General features: G+C 40.6%; 4 protein-coding genes and 1 long non-coding RNA gene across 5 annotated transcripts in view; 2 read left to right on the top strand and 3 right to left on the bottom strand.

The window, feature by feature from the left end:
* Positions 1-143: 143 nt before the first annotated feature.
* Positions 144-1,230, bottom strand: LOC108651315 (collagenase). Its single transcript, XM_018100899.3, has 2 exons — positions 797-1,230; positions 144-742 (listed from the first exon to the last, which is right to left on the bottom strand). The coding sequence occupies exons 1-2, from the start codon at positions 1,030-1,032 to the stop codon at positions 157-159; spliced, it is 822 nt and encodes a 273-aa protein (XP_017956388.1). The 5' UTR covers positions 1,033-1,230; the 3' UTR covers positions 144-156.
* Positions 1,231-1,241: 11 nt separating this feature from the next.
* On the bottom strand, positions 1,242-2,661 carry LOC108651312 (galactose mutarotase). Its single transcript, XM_018100895.3, has one exon. The coding sequence runs from the start codon at positions 2,433-2,435 to the stop codon at positions 1,344-1,346; it is 1,092 nt and encodes a 363-aa protein (XP_017956384.1). The 5' UTR covers positions 2,436-2,661; the 3' UTR covers positions 1,242-1,343.
* Positions 2,662-2,939: 278 nt separating this feature from the next.
* Positions 2,940-4,382, top strand: loj (p24 family member logjam). Its single transcript, XM_018102562.3, has 4 exons — positions 2,940-3,290; positions 3,382-3,459; positions 3,524-3,955; positions 4,019-4,382. The coding sequence occupies exons 1-4, from the start codon at positions 3,141-3,143 to the stop codon at positions 4,073-4,075; spliced, it is 717 nt and encodes a 238-aa protein (XP_017958051.1). The 5' UTR covers positions 2,940-3,140; the 3' UTR covers positions 4,076-4,382.
* Positions 4,037-5,341, bottom strand: LOC149091324 (uncharacterized). The gene is made up of 2 exons (XR_016196628.1): positions 5,010-5,341; positions 4,037-4,936 (listed from the first exon to the last, which is right to left on the bottom strand). It is a non-coding gene; the product is annotated as an uncharacterized LOC149091324 (long non-coding RNA).
* A 1,418-nt stretch (positions 5,342-6,759) lies between these two features.
* Ets65A (DNA-binding protein D-ETS-3) overlaps positions 6,760-22,734 on the top strand; it is a 35,578-nt gene continuing 19,603 nt past the window's right edge. The window contains 4 exon segments of the mRNA XM_018102558.3: positions 6,760-7,760; positions 10,506-10,799; positions 10,862-11,265; positions 13,718-13,867. Of these exon segments, the coding sequence (XP_017958047.2) occupies positions 10,567-10,799; positions 10,862-11,265; positions 13,718-13,867 (787 nt within the window). The 5' untranslated portion in view covers positions 6,760-7,760; positions 10,506-10,566.

Here is a 22,734-nt window from a genome sequence, read left to right as displayed (position 1 = left end):
TGTATGAGTAATAAGAATAAAGCACATGTTTGAAAAGAAATCTATAATGAATACCACTTTATTTAAGTGTGTGTGGGAATCGGAGCTGCTGTCTTCTGTTGAGACTTGCTTAATAAGTAGAAAATTTCCATACAGAGAAGGTACCTTAGGTTAATGTTAAGTAAGACTACCCGTGCGCTGTTCAATCCAGTCCAGAAACGATGAGACGCGCATGAATACATCCGGTACAGGTCTTTTACATTTGGAATCATAGCCATGCGAGACGACACCCACCAGCACATTGGAGCCATCATCTAGAACCAGAGGACCGCCCGAATCACCGACACAGGGCATTCCGCGTTGCGTGTCAACGCACAGGAATGAGTCCAATATTATTTTCTTTTCCGCAACTAGGACCTTGTTCCACAGTAATTCGCACAGTATATTCGGAATGATTTTGACTTGCAGGTATTGCAAGATCTCAGCGGGTTCTTGGTTGGCCATGCGCCCCCAGCCAGAGACAAGGGCTTTGCGGCCTTCATAAGTGCTGGGACGTTTTCTATTGGGCAACTTGGCTAGCTGTATGTATGCACTAAATTGCAAATCCTTTGGTAAATGAATTAGTGCAATATCATTGGTTGCGAGTAGCTCATCGTAATCTGCATGCACAATCGTGTCCTGCTTATCGACCAATATTTCCACACGGCCCGGTTCATCGTCGTCTGTTGTGTTTACGATGCCCGCGAAGACGAGCACATTTTTACTGAAAGTCATCTTTATACATATATCTGAACTTAAAATTGAATTAAATACTCACAATTCATGGTCTGAGAGTTGCAGGCAATGGGCAGCCGTTAGGATCCAGCGCTTGGAGATGATTGTGCCGCCACAATAGAATGGATCTTCACTCTCCTTGAAAGTGCATTCAAGCCAGACTTGGTAGGGCAACAGCTTTTGCCAGGCCGGTTTACCATTGGTTATACGCGGATGTCCCTGACCAAGAACCAGAGAGGAGCTGAACAGCAGGCACAGTAGATGGAGTAACTTACTCATACTATTTTTTCTATACAATTGAGTTGAACTTGCATTTTATATAGCCTTGCGCTTAATAGCTTTGCGGCGCGCATTGCTGCTTATCTAAGTTTTACCTAACAAATTATTGGCCTGCTATCTCTTTAATAGCTTAAAGCAACAACAACAAAATTAACTTATTTTCTATAAGGCTTTCTATACAATGCATATTTTGAGTTGGGCATTCAAAGTTGGTTTGTATAGTCTTTGTTTAATTTACAATTTCAAAATTGCTAAATGCTTTAGATAGGGACATCAAGTATACATATAATATTTATATATTATTTATTGGTTTAACGTTGTCTGCCAAACTTGTAGATGACTTCGTGATGGTATTTCTCCTCCGGTCGCAATATGGTAGAGGGAAAGTTTGCATGATTCACAGAATCAGGAAACTTTTGCGTTTCCAGGCAGAAAGCGCCGTGCTTGGCATACGCTGCGCCTGCTTTTCCAGCCAGGGCACTCTCTCCCTTTGCTGTATCTGGTAAAAAGTTGGATGTATAGAACTGCACGCCTGGTTGATTGCTGGCGATTTCTAGCCAACGACCGCTTGGAGGATGCGTTACTCTGGCTACATTGGCGAAGCTCTGCGGCGGCTCAAATTGCACGCAAAAGTTGTCATCGTAACCCAGGGCCGGCTGCAACTGCTCAAGGCGTTCTCCCAGATTGCTAATCAACCGTAAATCGAATTTCCCACCATCGACGGGCAATATTTTTCCTGTTGGTATAGACTCATTGTCGGTCTCCGTTATACCATAGGCATTGATAGATATGTTATGTTCGTAGAGCCCCTTCCGACCTGCCTTATGGCCGGCTAGATTAAAGTAGGAATGATTTGTGAGATTCACAGGTGTCGTTTTGCTGGTCGACGCATCCATTCGCACATGCAGGCAATTGTCTTCGGTTAAGGTGAAGGTAACTGTAGCCCGGACTTCGCCTGGATAGCCTTCGTGGCCATCGGGATTGGTGTGGGTCATACTGACTCCATTGGGTAGCACCTCCAACACTTTCCAATGTGCCTTATCGAATCCTACAAATCCGCCATGTAGCTGAAATGTTCCTCTATTGCGGGACACCTCAATTGCTTGGCCATCCAGTTGAAACTTGCCGTTCGCTATGCGATTGCAAACGCGTCCAATAGTCGCACCCATATATGGATTATTCTCTCCTTGATAACCCGCCAGGTCATCAAAGCCGAGAGTCACGTCCTCCACTTGACCTTTAGCATCGGGCACTTTAATGCTGCTGATCGTTGCACCAAGCGTTAAAATCTGCACTGACATTTGCTCATCATTGGAGAGCGTAAAGCGCCGAATGGGCCCCGTTTGCTTAGTAAAGGGATCCACTGCTGCAGTAGCGAAAACATCTTCCGTGACGTGCACCATGTTCACTGATCTTTGTTAATGAAGTCAATTGTCGATATGCAGCTGCTTAAATAGCGTTCGCTGCAACCGCAATTAAATACATACATACATATGTATGTGGAGTGTTTACGTGAAATATCTAATCTATATGTTAAGTGGATAATGCTCGCCACAAACGCGATTCAAGTGTAAGTGTACATTTGTTATATGGATATCTACGTACTCTTCATAAACATTTGTGCAATTCGAATGCCGCGTTTATACTTCATATCGATATACTTTTACTTTTGATATATCATGCTAATCGATGAATGTTAAACAACTATCAGTGTAAAGGTAACTACTTTCGATCATTTACAGCGCCACTTGTTGCGCATTCGATAAATGTTAAGACGCAGCTGTGCGGTGTTTTGGAATACATTCGTATTTTTTTTAACAACTGTTAGGCATTGTTTTAAACGAGCAATAGTAAACGATATAAATCATGTTTAAACACATTCAAAGCACTCATATATGGCTTCGTTTTCTTCAAAAACAATACCAAGTAAAGTTTATTTGATGATTATTAACATTTAAACGCTCAGCTGTTGCTTCACTCAAGAGATACCTTAACAGTGAAAGCAAGCCAAATGAACTACTCAAGTGCTTAAGCAGTGATTGGTTCACTCATTGGCCATAGCTCAGACGAACCAACTCCGCAACTCTCTTTTGTTTATAAAAAGCAAAATGGGATTGACGTGGCAGCGGCTGAGATTTAATTTGTTAATATTGGTAATTGCACTGATAGCGTCTTGCCAATTAATTGCATTTACTAGCGCACAGGAAGCACAACAGCCATGGTATGAAAATTTGCCTGCTGTTGCAATGGATTATAAGGTAAACATAAATGAAGCCAATGGGAAGCACGGAAGTAAACAACAACAAATGTTTTTTTTTTTTTTTTTTTTGTGTTTAACTAAATAAACAGGTGCACATAGATGCCGGCAAGGAGGACTGCTACCATCAGTATGTGCAAGCGGGTGCTACCTTTTACGTTTCCTTCAGTGTAAGTAAATGTCACCGAGGTTCATGGATTAGGAGCAACTTTATTTATGCGTTTCCCTATCTAGGTGGTTCGTGGAGGAGATGGTATGGCTGGCTTTGCTGTTCGCAATCCGTCTGGCACTATCGTTAAGCCTTATCAATGGCAAGCCACAGCAGACTATACTGATCAAGTCTCTCCCGGAGGATATTATTCCGTTTGCATCGATAATCAATTCTCACGCTTCGCTGGCAAATTGGTCAACATTTATATAACAGTGGTTAAATACGATGCTTGGGATAAATACGCAAAGGAAATTGAGGAGTTGCAGCTAAATATGCAGAATTTCACAACTACAATTGGTACAGTGGAGCGAAATATTAACGAAATATTGGGCTATCAGGCGCACAGCAGACATCGAGAGTCGAGGGATTATGCGTTGCTGCTTGATAATAATTCCTACATACAAACGTTCTCCATTAGTCAAATTATTGTCATACTGATCACCTGTTCCATTCAGGTGAGACAAATCGAGTGACTGAGTGTGTGTCAGATATAGCTAATAATCGTATTTTAATTGCAGGTATTTTTCGTTCGCAAACTATTTGATGTGAGATCTAGCTCGAAGAGCCGTATATAGATGCTAATTGTGCACAATACGTTTATGAAAACTTGTATACTTTCCTCTACTTTTTTATACGTACACCACCCGAGCACGCACACACACATATTTCCATTCCTCACATGCACACACCCACATAACATCATTAATATGTAATTATTTTATTGTTGGCAAACAGAACAAGTGCGAAGCTGAATAGATTATGAACTACAACAACTATTTATCATATATACTAATCATGTGATAAATGCAAATGTGTGAGTTTTTTAATAAAAAAGAAAAATTACAATTTTTTAAATAAAACTTATCGTTTATAAATTTATAACATATTTTGTAAAGCTCCTATGTGTGGATTGTGTCTAAGCTAATTGCATGTTGAGTCCTCCAAGCCAAGTCAATTTGTTTACTAACAGCTGTTATATTTAACATGCATTAATATGACAATTAACGATTGTTAGCAGACGATAAATGCAAGACCAAATTTGCTTCTATGTATGTACAACTTAAATGTTTTAATTAATAAGTAATTGCCTGACGTTAAGCTTCGTTTACACATTGTGGGTTGGTGTACATGCTAAACGTATACCAACTCCTGCAAGTTTTGCATATTAATTTAGTCTAGACTTATATATGTATAGTTAACAGTCGTCCATGTTAATCATGACAACATGTTAATGTCTTATAATGTAAATAAAGAAGTTAATGACTAAGCCGATCCCACACGTCAAGTCTCTTGATAACGGCGTAAACCTGAAGTTGTTAATTTAGTTATAAATGTATCTGTTATATTGATTGACATTTGGTGGACTATGGCTTGGCGCATCTAGTGCCGAAAAAATGCCTTCGCCCGTATCACTTCCTGGCCGTAGAACACCTTCGCTGTGAGCATATGAAATATAACAGTTGATTTAGAGAAACTTGTTTAACAATTGAAGGGGGTATTTTAGCTCACCCAAAAAAGTTGCCTTCAAATCTCCTCGCACTAGCACTGTGATAGTATGGCGCCGCGTTAATCCAGCACATAGATCCCATTATAAAACACAACGTAAACAAATAAATATTGATGAACTTCATTGCCAACAAATGTAGATTTCAATTAATATGTCTAAAATATTCCTTCTCAGATGTTGTCGGTCTGAGCTTTAATCGGACTATGCGACTATCATTCGGTAGCATATCATCTATTTATACCAACCAGACGTTGAGCAGTCTATTTACACATGCACAACATATATACGATCAGAACTAGTTTCTATTAGTGACGGTGATTGAACTAAAATGGTTTTTAATTTACAAATAGAGTTTGAATTTGAATTTAGCAAAAAATCCTAGTTCAATGTACATTATTATTATAATTCAAGACAATTAAAATTATTTCAAAGCTTAATTTTAGTTGACAGCATTATTTAAATCATGTACGTCAAGTGTGAACCATTTAAATTAAAAACAAATAAACTAAAAATCAACAGCAAGCATGTGTCGTTTTATTTCTCGCACAAACTTGATCTGCTTGAACGTCTTTTCACAATTTATATAAAGCGAAGATGGAAAAGTAGGAATCCGGTTAAGCTAACTAATGTCTGTGCTTTAAAATGTGTTGACAACTATTTAATTGGCTTTATTTTTAAGTTTTTGTCGTCTACTGCGTCACATCAATTGGTGACGCCATCGATCTGGCTCCTGAATTCGCAATTTTCGACTTTGAATAACAATATTAATGTTATTATTATTTTCTGGAAGCTGCATCACGAGACGAATAAGTTTGCGGGTGCTTGAACTCGGGTTGCTTCGTATGGGTTTAGATTTTGCTACATCTAATTATCTAATTATTATCTTATTGTTTATCATTTATTATATGAGATCGTGAATGGAATCTGCTGATGAATCAGCGCTCTAGGGAATAGCTCTGCCCACAAAACCTCAAGTCTTATGATTTTGCATTTTGATATATATTTTAATAAATTAACAACTCTTCGCACCACCCTCGCACATTTTTTTATTAGACTCACACACTTAATTATGTTCTTTTTGAAAGCAGACATTTTTGGCGAAATTAAAATGTTATTATGTGTGCGCTTATCTGCGTCGTCTTTCAACTGAGCCCCCCGTGGAGGGGAGTCTCTGTGGAGCCTTTAAGGCAGGCAGCGTTGCATTCCAAATGAAGCCGCAAATGATGCGAGGCCCGGCCCCAAGCCAAGCGCCTAATGGCCCGCACACAGATAAGCTCAGCTGTTGCAATGTGTGTGTGTGTGTGTGTGTGTGTGTGTTAGTGCTGGATCTTTAACTGTTTTAAACGCCATTGTTAAAATATTGCTCATACGCACTTCCGCTTGAAATGGGGTCTTTGCTTGGACTAATGATGCCGCCGCATACAGCGCTGGCCAAGTGCTTAGAAGCGACAGTCGAAGCTGTGGCTCCGCCCACTCAGCGACAACAGCATAGATAGCTACATATGTATGCATGTATCTGTGTGTGGATGTTGAGCGCGCAGGCGCATCAACCACCGCAAAGGCTGCGGGCTGCTGCTGCTGCTGCTGCTGTTGCTGCTTGGGCATCCTTTTTCGATGGTCCCCTGTGATTGTGGGAGGAGTGTGTCGCCATCTTGAGAGCGAGATGATTTGTGTGGCCCAGTCTGTGCCTCTGACTGCTCGCTTGCCAGCTAACCAGCCTGCTGCCTGGCTGTCTGTCGCACTGTCGTCTGTTGGCCAGCTTTATGTATTGGACGAGCGGGACATACACATTAAGTTCGAGTGCGCGTTACCGTTACGAACACGTCGCGGAGCACCAAGGATAATAACGGCACTTTTGCGGTTAAGGATTCGTCGGCCACACGTTGCATGGCCTGTCCAAACTCGTCTCTGACCAAGAGGACAAAACAAAAATAAAAACTCAGACACACAAATAAAAACAGAGCAAATATCAAATAGAAAAAAATATATATATATAGACACACACATACAATTTGCTTGTTGCTCGCAGTAGGCGTGGCACACATTCCTCCTCCCTCCCACCGCATGTGTGTGTGTGTGCGAAATTTTGTTGTGCGGAAATTATTGAAATTTTACTTTTGATTTTGTTGGCCAAGCGCGCGCTCTGCCCTAGAAAGTGTCCTTACGGCTATGTTTAAGGGACGCGTTGCGACGGTCACCGACGGCGTTTCGTCCCTTTCGCACTGACAAATTTCCGTGCATATCCGCTACAACAACAGCGAAAGTGAACAATAGCAACAACAACTGCAACAAACTAAACAAACAATTTGCGTAGTCCCTATTTTTAGTGTTCCCCACCTTTGGCTCCTTCTACAGCCCCTGCTCCTGCTCCTGCTCCTGCTCCTTCTTTTCCCACTCCTGCTCCTGCTGCGCCTTCATCAGTCCGCAACTCGTTCGCTTGCCGCACATCCGTCGCCATTTTGGACAATAATTTCGTTTCCGCTTTGCCAAATGTAACGGTAAACGGCAATAAAAACACACACACATACACACAAAACAAAACAAAATGCCGCCAACGGACGTGAAGTGAACCGAAGTGAAGTGACGTCTTGAGTCCATTAAAAGCAAAGCCATTGAAACAGAAAGTGAATTAATTGCAATCGAATGAAATTACAAATCGACTTCAGGTCTTTTGATTAAAAAGCAAATACAATCTATTTAAAATTAGACAATTTTTGGATAAACTTTAACTAAGAAACCAGCATAATCCTGAGGTGAGTTAAGTGCATAGAATGGATGAATAATTTTTTAAAATTGTTTTTGTTGTAAAGGCTTAAAATCTTTAAATATTAACTATTTTGTCTGACATACCAATCATCATAAAAAAAGCAATACATTTAATTCTTTTGGTATTAAGTTGAGCTACTTCGTTTGACTTTTAGATGAGAGTCACATTTATAAGTTTTTGTATTTACTATTCATTCATACTTATGACTGCTTTGAAATGAATTTAAATCAAGTTTTTCTAGTTGCATCCACTTACGTTCTTTCTATACAGACTCTTTTCCGTCTGTCTAGTAACTAATTCATGTAGGCAATTGTTAAACAACAAATCAAGGAAACACATAATAGAATTGTAAGAGACATAAACAACATTCATAGTGACTGGAAAGGTAGCTTACCTCGCTACTACTGTCCTATCTTTCTATACTATTTATTATTAGTATAGATAGAAATAATGAGATTTCTTTATATAGCCTCTAGCAAAACTTTGAGAAATGCATTTATTATTGCACATTTATTGTTATTTTTTTTAGTAATTATACATTCAGTAAAACATTTATAATTTCCTATGAACATATATACATATATAGAAAACATGATAGTTATTTTAATAAATTTTACTAAAAACTTTTCACAAGAATTATATTTTTTAAATATATATATATATATATATTTCTACTAAATCCAATAGGATTTTTTTTTATCATTTTCAATGTAATTTGAATCCTTACAAATCCCTGCAACTTTTGCCTCCACTCACTGCTCTACAATTGTCAACTGAAAATATTCCATAGCTTCAATAGCCAACGCCGTCGGCTGCTTTGCGCTTAACAAATCTTCAGTATTACCAAGTGTTAAGTGGCCACGCCCCCTTGGCCGCCCAGTCGCACAGCTGTAGGGCCATTAAATGTAGCTGATAGGTAAAATCTTACAAGCCATTAAAGTGCCACAGCCACGGCGCGTGTGTCCTCATCCTGTTAATTAAAAGCAGCAACACGAGCATTATGTCATTAGCCAGATACACACACATACATATATCTACATGTATATGTATATGTATATATGCAAAGTGTGCGTTTGTGTGTGTGTGTCTCATGTTTTTCACTTTTTATGCAGCCACGCGGCCGCCCTGCTCAGCTTCACAACTTCTCAGCTAACCATCATCAACGCAGCTTCCCGACATCCTGCGCGTATTTCCGGCGTGCGTTCGCTCGCTCTCTCTCTCTCTCTCTGTCTCACTCTCTCGCCTCAGTGTGTGATAACTTCAAAATGGCAGCAAATGGTTGTCCTTCGCCGTGTCCTTGCTGCTCTATTGGCAAACGCGCAATTTGCTTGCCAAACAGCAAACACAATGATAAATAATAAACAAGGCGTGTGCGGGCCGTTTATAATGTCTGCTGCCTGATGATGTTTCACTAGATGCGGCTGCAGCTGATAAGCGAAATTGTTGCTGTTGTTGTTGTTGCCTTAAAGCTGCCAGAAAGTGCGTTGCAAAATGAAATTGAAGCCTTGCTCCTGCTGCTCCTGCTGCGGCTGTGGCATAAATTTCGTTGGCATAAATCAAAATTCAGCAACTTCCGATGAAGGCAGAGTGCAAAAATTTGCATGGCATGCAGCACAGTAACAACAACAACAACAAGACTGACATACACTGACTATAATACAATAGCTAGCCATTAGAAAATATACGCTCAAATGGCCGCCCGCCCACGCATAACGCGCATACGCAGCGTTGCCCTGTGCCGCTTCATAAATAATTCCCAGCACAGAGATAATTATGCTTGTGGTGCACATATCTTAGACTACACAAACACAGCAACACACACTCTCAACAAGCTCTACTAATTATGTTGGCTAGTGTAATAGCTCTGAGCTGCATTTTGTGAAATATTTTGAAATTGCAGCCATTAATTGCGAGCTCTGATTTATGTGCATATTATCAGGCCTAGATATGTGCATAAAGCTATGCATATGTATGTGTATTAATGTATGTACATGTAGACATTTACACTCAGAAAAATATTATTGATATTCTTATTGAACTTCAATTGAAGCAGAATTGGTTTTGTCTTTGCTTTCAATTAAATGAAAAGCTCAATTAAAAACATTTTTTTTAGTTAAAAAATTTATGTTGCATTATCCATAAACAATAATATTAAACATATACTTTAACCGAAAAAATTAAAAAAATATTGATTTTGAACATTTAAATATAAAAACTTTGAAAGAAATTTTAGCTTGAAAATTTACCTATGAAAAATTTTAATTAAATTTTTGATTGGAAATTTAGATAATAAAAATCTTAAGTAAATTATAAATTAAATACCTTTCCATAAGAAAATCTTCATTTATAATAAAACCTTATAAAAAATCGTGATAGGACAACAAGCTTAAGGAGAGCTGCTTTCTAGACATCTTAATTGCTCAATAGCTTCCCCATAGCTCTTCTTCCGCTCTCTGTAAGCTTCTGCCTCTCTATCAGCAATAGCACCACCTGTTCTGTTCTGCTTTTTGTAGGCTTGACCTGCTCTCTGCCAACAGCTTCCTCATTACGTTCAATCGGCTCTCCCCTAAGCTTCGCCTCAATAGCTGTCCCACATTTAGCATACCCCTCTCGCCCAACTTCTACCTCTCTTCCAACAAATCCTTTTGAATTTCTAACTTGTATTATGATATATACATAAATGTACATCAACTCAAGTCTCATTTCGTGTCTCAATTTCCATATATTTCAGAGTCAAGTGGAATCCATTGGTTCACCAACAAGTAGCCGTTGACGCTTCGGAAGGTCGCGCCATGTACGAGAATTCGTGTTCGTATCAAACGGCGCTGGACTTGAAGCGCGTCTCACCGCCGACGCTCGCCCAGGTGAAGACGGAGGATTGCCTGACCCTGGGCCAGTGCTCGCCGGACTGGACCTCATATCGCTTCCATCAGTCGACGTTCGAGCAGCTGAAGCAGAGCGTGGAGAAGGCCAAGGCGGCGCTGCAGGATCGCAGCAGTTTCTTCGGTGCCAGCAGCGCCTTCAGGTGAGATGCGCCAAGATAAAGTTCTTTATGCTATATGTACTATATATGCTTCATTCGTATAGCGACATCTACTCCAGCCAGCGGCTGAGCGATACGCTGGACACGCTGCCCGCCATGCAGAATGGCAGTGGAGCTGGCAATTGTTTGGGCCTCTCGCACAATGCGGGCGCTGGCGTGGGCGTTGGCGTGGGTGTGGGCGTGGGCGTGCTCAATTATAACACTGTAAGCAGCAGCAGCAGCGTCGGCGTCGGCGTCGGCGTACTTGGCAGCAGCGTGCAGCGACATCGCCTCGACACACTGCAGCCCCCCTCGGGCTGCTCGCCAGCGGGCACCCAGCACGGAGTCATCACGTCCAGCGCGGGCCAGCTGTCCGCCTCAACCTTGGATGTGGTGGCCAGCTCGCCCTCGCTGCCACCGGCGCTGTCAGCGTCAACCACCTCGCATGTGGAGCACAAAGTGCGAACAGGTAAGAGTCGAATTATGCTTTGCATTTGAGATAAGGGCTATGTGGCAGATTGTAGTTTGAGCTCTTAAGATTTCTATAGGGAAGTGTGGAAGTGGGTCGTTAGGATCTCTTTTGCTGAGGCAATTATTATATACAGCTAGAAGAAGTAGAGATTCCATATATGGTATATATATACACTACGTGTTTTGCTACGCCTCCTTCTGCCTTCACTCCATCATGAACAGCTGGATAGATGAATGTAAGAAAGAATATCTATTCCTATATAGAATGAAGCCCTTCTGTCGATTTCTGGTAGAGGCTCCTCAGAGAAATCTACATTTGATAATCAAAGCTGAACAAAATACATATCCGGTCTACCATTTCCATTGGAAACCATAGATTTCCCATTCCCTCAATATGTTTTCCGCTGATAAAGATAATCCAAATTGTTTGCAGCATATGATAGCCGCTCGTAAAGCCAGCGAAATAGCATGTTGGCGGCCTTTGACCCACCCGATAAGCTCACCCACTAGCAGCCCACTGACCTTCTCTCGCCATGGTCTAACACAAATGTCAGCGGAATGGCGGAAAAACAAATCCTGCGCTTCCGCCAGCGAAGCCACCAAAGCAAAGCCAACAGCCAAAAAAAAAAAAAAGTTGTTTCTCTGGCAAAAGTGAACAATTTTCGCGTATTTATTTAAACACATTCGGGCAACATATGTTGACCCGTGTCCAAACATAAAAACCACCCACAGAACTGGCGAAAAAAAGGCGGCTAAAGGCCATTTTTGTTTTAGCCAAAACAAGGAGAGGAGCGTTGGGTATAAAAAGCCAAATTGAATTATCCATATAAACGTCAAGGTCTTCGCTGTCGACTCAAACCCCAACTGTTTATCAATTTAAGCCGGCGCAACGGATGTGGCTTATAATGTGGCCAGAGCGGAGCAGCAGGGGCAGCGGCTGGGGCAGGGGAGGCGAATAGAAACATCAAAAATGCACTGTCCACAGTAATATCATCGCGTGCCTGGCTAGAATTTGTTATGCCGCCTCCGTCTGTTGTTGTTCTCCTTCAGCATTTATATCGAAGCAATTTTATATAAGAAATTTTCTTTCCTACTCTCGTATTTCTTTTTATTTGTATTGTTTTTTTATTTTTATTTTTATTTTTTGCTTGTTTGACTTTTTAATCGCCTTGGCTTTGTAAGCCGGAATTCAATATGACAAGCGGGCGAGTCCTTTACTGGCTGGTTTTTAGGGTGAACCAAAATGGCCGTTTGCTGCCGCCGACTCGAACTCAGCCTTAAGCAAATATATGCAGTGAATCCTTTTCACTTGTCTCTATAAGGCAGCATATCTCTCCCCCTCTCCTTCTCCAATTGTCTGTCGCTCTTTTCTCTCTTTATGGGCTTTGCTGTCAACTTTGTGCCTTCTGAACTTTGTCATGCGTAACTCATTATTTTTTGCTCCAGAGCCGTTTGGCTTACAAAGCACATAAAAGATAATTACACTTCCCATCTTGTATAATGCCATTGGATCATTATATATATGACATAGATATATACTATATATGTATATAGAGAAACAAACCGTATACCAGAAAACTTGAGCTCAAGTAAGAAGTTTAGATGTTTGATGCAAGAAATCTCAGTTTGAAGAGGACGGTCAAGCACTTGGCTCAAAGCTGCTTACTTAGTATAAGAATCCATTTAAAAGAATTCAGACTATATATAAACAATTTTCGCCTATTTCGTGCTCGTACTTTGTCCCACATCCATTTCCATTAGCTTCTCCCTCGAGGCTCAATTATGACACAGTCACGTTCCCACACGCACTACATGGATGCAAATTTTAGTCTCGGCTATTATCAGATATGGTCATCAGGATTCGCATTGACATTTCAATTGGAAAGCGTTGCGAATGCTACGACCTATGCTTATTGTTGTTTACATCAAACAAAGATTTACGGCAATTAAACACGGCTACGGCTGCTGTCGTTGCTGTTGCTGTTGCTGCTGCTGCTGCTGCTGGTTGTTGTCGGCTCTGAGAAGTGACAACCCTCGCGATTATATCGTTTGCGGTTCACAGGCTCTGTCCGGCTGAAAGAGAGGGTGGCTGTTGCGGCTGCTGCTGTGAGTGCTCTGCCTCCGTCGCCTGCCGCTGCTGAGCGGAGCGCCGTTGCGTGTCAGCCACGTCATGGTCGGCTGGTCGGCTGGTCGGCTGGCTGGTGGGTCGGGTCGGGGCATAGCACTCGCCGACTCTCAGCCAACCATAATTTGGGTAATAAATAAACGGGTAGTTATCTATGCTGAGATTTATGAGTTGGCCCATTTCTAGTTCGCGCACTTTGCCTGTCTCTGGCTCCCCCTTGCTTTAGCTATCCACGCCATGTCGAATGCCGAAGCGTGTGCAAATTTGTGCTGCATTGCAATTAAAATTTGTTTTGTTTGTTATATTTTGCTCATTTTTCATACAGAGAAATCGTCGCTGGATTGCGCTACATCGTCCTCGCATGCTGTCGTCGCCTCGTCCTCCAGCGCAGCAGCCTCTGCGTCCAGCCATGGCAAAAGCAGCAGCAGCAGCGGCAGCAACGCCGCCAACAATAACAATGCCAGCAATTCACTCTGTAAGTATTAGTTATATGAATCTATATATAGTTTATATAGAGCCTAAGACTGGCTTCAAGTCTCGCATGTCGCCTGTCAATCTTGTGAGCTTTGACAGCTTTCTGTAGCTGAGACAAAAACCAATGACAAACTGCACGCGCTGTTAACAGCTACGCGACAATAGATGGCGCTGTCGCACTGTAGACGGTCGTTATTTCGCTGTATATCTAATTATTATCATATAGTAGTGTATAGGCTATTATTGAAATTAACTTAAATTAAAGTAAAAGAAAATCGATTATCATTCGATTAATTACTATTTATTTCCTTGTTCATAGCAAAAATTTATATTATAAATTTTGTAATATAATCCTATATAGTTTTAAGTGTTGAAAGCTCTTTAATATTGAAAGGGTATATAAATTCATAGTGCTGCACTTGGTTTATGCATTGTAAATCATATAATAACTCATGTCTGCTTACATTTAGTGCTTAAGCACTTTCTATAATCCATGGTCCATACGTTCCACCTAGTCGAACGTATCTCATCAAGCAATAGACTACCGTTAATGCACTCATGGTCAAGGACGGTCTCATGTGAACTATTGGGAACAATGAGGCTTACCTTAATGTCTCTATTGCAAGCACCACTTGACTTTGATGCCTGCAATCTGCAGTAATCTCGAGCCGGCGCTTGACAGCCTTGTGGGAAAGTTGGGCAAACAATCGTCATAGTCTATGGCTACTGTAAACATACAAAACGCAACAGTCAAAACAATTTGGGCAGCGTCAGCGCTGCCAGCCGTTGATAATTTGACTCTTAAGTGCTCTTCAGCGCTAATCCTATTAAGCGTGTTGCCAACAACACACACACACACACACAGTCAGAGTGACAGTCACACGGAAGGCAACCCCATTGGCATAGATAGCTAGATAGCTGGATGAGCAGAGGGCGAGCGGGAGGAGAGGGGGATGAACTGAACAACAATGAGGCTAATCGACAGATCATAAAATGATCAAAATGTTATGTGAAGCGCATTAGGGCGCACGCGTCGTTGACAGCGTAGCTAAAGAGGGATGGGGTGAGGGGTGTAGTAGAAGTGCAGTAGTTGTGGAAGGGTAGCTGGTAGCTGAATCGAAAGTGTGAGATATACTGATTTGGCATTGGCAACTGAGAAGTGGCGCACTTCATTTTGGGCTAGATAAAACAAATAAACTGTGATTATTTGTATTGGCTGCGATTATAGATTAATTAATATAAATAGTTATGAAGTGAAAAGAGGAGGGCTGGGGGAGTGAGAGAAAGGCAGAAAGGTGAGGTAGAGTGAAAAGAGAGAGAAGCACATGCAACTAAGAGAGTGAGAGAGGGATATCAGTAGAAAAAGAATAAGAGTGACAAAGAGAGGGAGAGGAAGTTAGAGAGCGACAAAGAGCGAGAGAAGAGAAGTCGAATGGACAGAGACTATAAGAGAATGTGAAGTTGGAATGAAAGAGAAGTCTCAATGAAGGAAAGGAGCGAGAAAGAGAGAGAGATAGAGAGAGAGATAACGAAGAATGACAGAGAGAGAAAAAGAGAGAGAGATATACTTAGAATATAGAGACAGAGATTGGCGAGGCTTTGCAAAGGAAGATTCGAAGAGGGTGAGACACATATAGAAAGAGAATTCAATGGCAATTATAACTTCTTCGATTGTCTCTAATGCAGCTATATATATGTATATATGTCAGTAATGTGAGACACTTTTCATATAGTTTTAATTATTCAAGTATATATTTTGTATACATATATTTATTTTTAATATTTTATGTATATTTATTTTTTTCTTTAAGCTATGCACAAATCATGCTCGAGGGCATTCCTACTCAGATTGACTTTCGTTTATCTTAAATTTATCTAATCGCAATTACCAGCCAAGACTATAGTCTAATAAAAATAAAATGTAGCGCTTCGTCTATGCGAAAATATACGTGGCTCGTCATATTTCTCGTTACACAAGAGCGCAAATATAATTACAACTGCAATTGTCATAGTGCAAATATGAAATATATATATTTTCTAATTCCATTTAATGAAATAATTTCAAGTGCTCGAGCATTTTGACATTCGGCTATCGCGCATCTCTCATCAAATATTCCAACGTAATCTCATAATCTCTGAACATTAGACCCCCAGCCACCCGCTTAACACTCAGCGGGTGCTGCCACACCCACACACACATATAACGGATAACGCCCACAAAGCTGCGACACGTTGTCACATTGTGAAACACCGAAACCCAACCCCTCTCGCCAACCCCCCTCCCCCTTGCTCCCTCGTTCCCCTTGGCGCCGTATGTTTTGCTCACTTGAAATTTAATTTCTGATTTCATTTGCGCACAGTTTGTAATTCAGTTCGTTCTCTGCTTTTATTTTTATTTTTTTTTTAGCTTGTGCTTTCGTAATTGTTTCAGGCTGTGAAAATAAATTGAAAATGTTTGCCTGTGCCAACTGTGCGACAGTTGGCAACACTGGCAGCCGTAGCGCCAGCGAGCTCTTCTTCTTCTTCTTCTGCCTCGCGTCCCTTTTGACAGCTTCGCGCGCTAACGCGCTGCGCCTTCAATTTATGCGCTTCATATTTTTTAAATGTTACAAAAAATGAAATGTATAAAAGAGAAAATGAAATGGAATGAAGCCTCGCCATGAATGCAGTGGATAAGGAGAGCCGTAAAGGTTTGCCTCCAATGTCTGTGTAACAGACAGTAGGAAGCGACTCTGACATAAAGCCCATATCTTGATTAACATCAATAAGCTATAGCTGTAACTGTAGCTTTAGCGAGGGTAGACTGAGAAAAGTGTGAGCTAATAATCAAATGTTGAAATTATTAAAGAGAAAATTAATATATACTTTGAATAAGCTATACTTTAATTAATCTAGAATTTCTTAGCAGCCAAAGGAGGCAAAATAATAAGTTTATAATATATTTATGATATGGTTGATGCATTGAGTTCATCTAGACATGGCCAACTGTCCGTTCGATACGTCCTCTGTCAGTCGGTCCGTTCCGTCCATTCAGTTCATTCCTCTGCCTCAATTTCATATCATATAATACCTAAAGATTCGTGTATTTCACAAAGTTAATTCATTTTGGGGCTTAAACTTATATATAGAGAATGAATAAAATATATCTAAATATAAGATATATAATAGCAAAATAAAGAACCAAGAGAGTTGTTTATATACAATGCATAATTCAGACATTGGGACATACCTCGCTGACATTAATTTTTATTTTAGTAGATGTAGATTCGTATATGTAGATTCATAGTATCGATCGTTGTTCACAAATCGTCTGCAGCTTTACAAAAAGCATTTCACTTTTTGCTCATACGAACTGTTTCTTGATAATTGTATGCTAATGGTCTGGGCTTAGACATAAATTAGAGTGCTTAAAATTTGGCAAGGACTTCTCACAGTTACACACACACATTCGCTGCTAGACAATGCCCCAGCAACCCCTCCTATTTTTTTCTTTTTTGAGCATGACTTGGCCTGGTTTACAAAAGTTCAAGCGCTCGAAAAAAACTTTTTCCCATGCTGTCGCTGTATATTCACATGTGTTAGTGTGTGTGTGTGCGTGTCTGTGTGCGCGCTTCTATTGATGTCCAAATATTTTTATTCATGGCCCTTTTCGCGGTTCACTTAACTCCCAGCATAGTCATTATGGCAACCCCCTGAGATTTGTTGAGCTGCACGAGTTGCTCATAAATCAATTCATTGTTGTTATTGTTATGGCCACCCGCTCCACCACGCGCTCCCTCTCCTCTCCGGCCGCCGGTTGTAGTTGTCGATAATAATGTCGATGACGGCAACAAGCTGGAAAATGTTGCTAATTTAGTTGTGCAGTTGATTTCGCCCTGCGATAATAACAATTTGCTCAAGGCAACGACTACGCTAAATAAAAAACTTAAAAATCAATTAAAAGTCAAGTGAATGAGAAATGATTGACTGGGAGATACCTGTTTTCTTTTAGAATTATCATCATTTTTATGTTGATTTTTATTACTCTTTTTATTTTTATCTTCTACAACTTTTAGTTTTAATTTGTCTTTATATCTTTACTTTTCTTATTATTATCATCAATAATTCTCATTATTACTGTCTGACTGACTGGGAGATACCTGTTCTCTTTTAGAATTGATTAGCAATTATCATCATATATATTTTAATTTTTATTTATTTTTTACTATTATTATTAACATAGTGTGAATTGCCTTTCTTCTACAACTTTTAGTGTTATTTTGTCTAATTATCTTTACTTTTATTATTATCATCAATAATTATTATCATTATCATTATCACTGTCATTGTCATCTTTACAGTTTGTCTAGTTATTATCAAATTTCCATTATTCTTTATTATCATCAAGCAGCACAGCTTTCTTTATTCTCCTTACTTTGTCATTATTATCAGCATCATATCTGTATATTATCATCGTAATTATCGTTACATTGATTGCTAGTAATATTATTAGCATTATTATTAGCATTATTATTAAATTTTTTTAAAACTATGCTTATTTGTATTATTGGGACTACAAGTATATATAATCTATAGCCTATAGCCTTCAGCTTGCATACGAAGAATGTGGAATACCCCATATGAAGAATACAAATCAAATTGTTTGAGAAACATAGGCAGGAGCAGATAGGGAGAGAGGTGCAGTGTTAGAGAGAAAGAGAGTTAGGAGCAGAAAGAGAGAGCAAGTTAGAGTGTGTAAGAGAGAAGGTACGGCAACAGGTCGTTTCCGCTGCGGGCCCATTGTGATTTATGCCGCTGAAAATGACCCGCTTCCGACATGAAATATCAAAAATCACGCGCACTTGCAAAGTTTAGAAACGACGACGACGACGACGACGATGAGGATGAGGATGAGAATGAGGATGGCGGCAGCAGCGACCACGACGACGACGACGACGACGACTACGGCTCGCACTCTGGCAACGTTGTCGTTTGCACCTACCGCCGGAAACGGAGCGCAGCCAGAGCCGGAGGTGGCCGTGTCGAAGCGTCTCCGGTTGGCCAAAAGCGGACTGCAATTTAGTTGTCAATTGAATTTATGAGCTACGACTTTAGCAATTTATTGTGTGTTGCACTTTTTATTTCCATTTGCTGCTCACTTTTCTCAAGTTCTAATGGACTGAGCGACGGGAACTCGGTGTGGGTCTTCGGCGACTGGGCTGGCTAGCGTGAGAGCTGAATAATGGCCGAAAAGTCAATCGGGCCAATTGACAGTCGCACGAGTCAAACCGCGTTGTTATTTATGACTGCAATGCCACGTGAACGTGAACCTCGGCTCAACCCCTTGTTGACTGCAGCACCCCACACACCCTCTTCCCCTTCTGTGCAGCTTGTCTGTTAATTGTTTGTTTGCTGTTGCTTGTCAACTGGCCCTTGAGTCCCTTCTCTAGATTTGGCGTGTGAATATGTTAGCTTTCAAAAACCAAAACCAAAAAAAAAAAAAAAGGTGAAACATTCAACTTCAAGTCAAACGCCGCAGTTAACCGACGGTAATCGGAGTCGCGCACCACGCACCACGCACCACGCACCACGCACCACGCACCACGCACCATGCACCAGTCACCGCTCAACCACCCCTCGCACCACACCCACCGCCTTTCCCAGCCAGTTTCAATTGCGCAATTATAGCACCCATTGTTTGCATAGACAACCAAAAAAAAAAAAAAAAAGGTACACTAACAATATGCTTTTCCCTGTTTTATTGTCTCTTTGGGTTTCGTGTTTTCCTAATTTGTTTTCATTACAATTTTCACTTTCGGCTTCTGTGGGAAGTTTTGATAACAGTTTGATAACTTAATTGTATTTGTCAAACAAATATTATAAGAACTCTGCAGATATTTCACACAGTTAGCAATTGTGACACAAAGTGTCATAAAAGAAGTAAAGTTTAGTCTATTGTTTGGTCTTGAAAAGTATCTATGTGGGATTTTAGAAGAATATCTATAAATGGCGAGTATATCTTCCAGATTGTCTCTGCGAGGATGGTCTGAGAAATTGTATACAAAAAAAAATATATATAAGATAATTTATTTCTATAGTCAGTGCTAAAAGTTTTATATTCTATATAACTGGATTTATTCCATTATTATTATTTTCAACTGTATTACATTTTTATCCTATATCTTACAAATTTGCCGTAGGAATGTATCCATTACTACCCCAAGTGTCTGTTCCAGCAGTTGCTTCGATAACAATAGCATTCTTCTAATGTCCAGCTTCCATTGATATGGCTTCGCCCCTTTACTTAACTTTCGCTATTATTGAAAGAACATTCATCGCTGATTTATGGCATTTATGGTATTTTTATAGAGGTTACCGCCCCTTGGATTAACAAAAATACATATGTAACCACATCTCACAAGCTATGCAATGCATAAACAGAATCAGAATCAGAGTCAGAGTCAGAGTCAGAGTCAGAGACAGAGTCAGAGTCAGAGTCAGAGTCAGAGTCAGAGTCAGAGTCAGAGTCAGAGTCAGAGTCAGAGTCAGAGTCAGAGTCAGAGTCAGAGTCAGAGTCAGAGTCAGAGTCAGAGTCAGAGTCAGAGTCAGAGTCAGAGTCAGAGTCAGAGTCAGAGTCAGAGTCAGAGTCAGAGTCAGAGTCAGAGTCAGAGTCAGAGTCAGAGTCAGAGTCAGAGTCAGAGTCAGAGTCAGAGTCAGAGTCAGAGTCAGAGTCAGAGTCAGAGTCAGAGTCAGAGTCAGAGTCAGAGTCAGAGTCAGAGTCAGAGTCAGAGTCAGAGTCAGAGTCAGAGTCAGAGTCAGAGTCAGAGTCAGGTCAGAGTCAGGTCAGAGTCAGAGTCAGAGTCAGAGTCAGAGTCAGAGTCAGAGTCAGAGTCAGAGTCAGAGTCAGAGTCAGAGTCAGAGTCAGAGTCAGAGTCAGAGTCAGAGTCAGAGTCAGAGTCAGAGTCAGAGTCAGAGTCAGAGTCAGTAGAGTAGTGTAATTCCCATATAGCTGCGCATATATTATTATAATAACAAGTCATATTATTCATATATTTCATACACACATCCCCTTATACTACCTATATAATACGCAATTTTCGACCAGCGTGAAAAAAAAATCACGCTGCAGGCCAAATGAGCAATCGATGCGTCGCTGCGACGTTGGCCTAAGAAAGGAGCAATCACTCCCATGGTCCTGGCCAGCTGCAGAGCGCGTTCTGTCATGCCCGCTGGGCTGGGCTTGGCTCGACTTGGCTGGGCAGGGAAAGGCAGGGCCTTCAGTCAGCCAGTCAGTCAGTCAGTGAGGCAGGCAGTCGTCCAGTTGGCCACGTGCCGTCGCGTGTTATATCATTCATACGTCATTACAGGCCACGTGCGCAGCGCCTAGCTGTTGTTATTGTAGGCAGTTTGTTTTTGTTGCATAGACACAGGCGCGTAATATTAGCTACAATCTCACTCTGCCTCCCTCCCACACGTCTCTCTCGCTCTCTTTATCTCTCTCTCTTTCACTCTCACTCTGTCGCTCTGTTACTTTATTGAGCTTGAGAAAACAAATCGCAGCGTTGATTGCGTTTCTTATTAACTGCAAATGTTGGTGGTTGCCCCAGTCAGACAATATGCTGACTGTCAAGCAACCTTAGCCTGCCGTTGCCCCGCTCTGCCCTGTCCTCTCCCCCGCAATTTTCACGTCATGTTTGTCTTGACGCTCCGCTGACTTCTTCTGGCTGCACACAAACAAATGGAACACGAACCTTCGATGCATTCGACGTGGCTTTGCCGCTGGTGGTTGGCCTTAAGATGACGCATTAGAGCGCCTCAGTCCGCACCCGTGTAGGCGTGGCACTTTTGGCGACTTAGCAACCGCGACGTCACGGGGGAGGAGGAGCGCCGCGGCACGGCACGAGCTTTGCCTTTGCATGCAAAATGGCGGAAACAGCGCCACAAAAGAAATTAATTTAAAGTTTTCGCCACAGAGCGTGAAAATGAAATTACATAATGAATGCAATTAAAATACCAACTAAATTTCGCACAGCCAACACACACACACACCCACACAGTCAGCCATTCACACGCACATACAGTTGGCGCAAACATTTTAGCCAAGTTAACTGGATTTGGTCTACTTCAGACGGCACCCGGCTACGCCTTTGCCTTTGCCTTTGCCTTTGCCAAGAACAGCAAATTGCTATTTAGCCATTTTAGATTCCATTAGCAAGAGTTCGCACATACACACACACACACACACACACACGCACTTGTAGACAAACGTATTTAGTTACGAGGGTAGCTTGAGAAGTATGATTTATAGTTAGTATATACACAGTCCAAGAAGCCTAGATGGGCCATTTTGTGGAGTTTCAAGGAAGAGCTGCAGAAGTCTTTTACTCTTTCAGGCAGTGAGGAATATATAGGAATATATTAGTCTTACGCTATGCCTGCCAGACAGTAAGTCTGTCTGCTTGTTAGTCTCTATATCTGTCTCTATAAATACAAACGTCTTTTACTTAACATAAATACTCTGCAAATAATTATTATATTATTAATCAATAATTTAAATTATTTTAAAATTTTTATAATTTTATTACAATTACAATTATTACAATTTTAATTTTAGTAATAAAATTATTGTAAATTATAATTATTTAATAATAGATAATTTTAGTTATTTATATTTTTATCATCTATAAATAATTCTAATATAAAATTTGATTTTTGGTTTGGCTGACTGAACTATACTTTTTCAATTTTTAATTTAATATATAAAAAAAAATCTTATAAATTTTTAATATATTTATATTAATAAATCAATAATTAATAAAAGATATATTTTACTTTCTCACAATAATAATATTAATAATAATAATAAATTTAACTATAGAAGAATTTAGC

The sequence above is a fragment of the Drosophila navojoa genome, chromosome 4 (assembly GCF_054131105.1).
Source record: "Drosophila navojoa isolate 15081-1374.11 chromosome 4, UAZ_NAV_1.0, whole genome shotgun sequence".
NCBI classification, from domain to species: domain Eukaryota; kingdom Metazoa; phylum Arthropoda; class Insecta; order Diptera; family Drosophilidae; genus Drosophila; species Drosophila navojoa.
Note: the sequence above shows the minus strand (reverse complement) of the source record. Positions and strands in the feature narration are given on the sequence as shown.

Bases quoted from the DNA above. Each gene is read 5' to 3' on its own strand.
- LOC108651315 (XM_018100899.3), bottom strand. From the start codon at position 1,032: ATGAGTAAGTTACTCCATCTACTGTGCCTGCTGTTCAGCTCCTCTCTG. The intron at 743-796 runs GTGAGTATTTAA...GATGACTTTCAG, and splicing joins CAACTCTCAGACCATGAATT to TAAAAATGTGCTCGTCTTCG.
- LOC108651312 (XM_018100895.3), bottom strand. From the start codon at position 2,435: ATGGTGCACGTCACGGAAGATGTTTTCGCTACTGCAGCAGTGGATCCC.
- loj (XM_018102562.3), top strand. From the start codon at position 3,141: ATGGGATTGACGTGGCAGCGGCTGAGATTTAATTTGTTAATATTGGTA. The intron at 3,291-3,381 runs GTAAACATAAAT...CTAAATAAACAG, and splicing joins CTGTTGCAATGGATTATAAG to GTGCACATAGATGCCGGCAA. The intron at 3,460-3,523 runs GTAAGTAAATGT...TTCCCTATCTAG, and splicing joins CCTTTTACGTTTCCTTCAGT to GTGGTTCGTGGAGGAGATGG.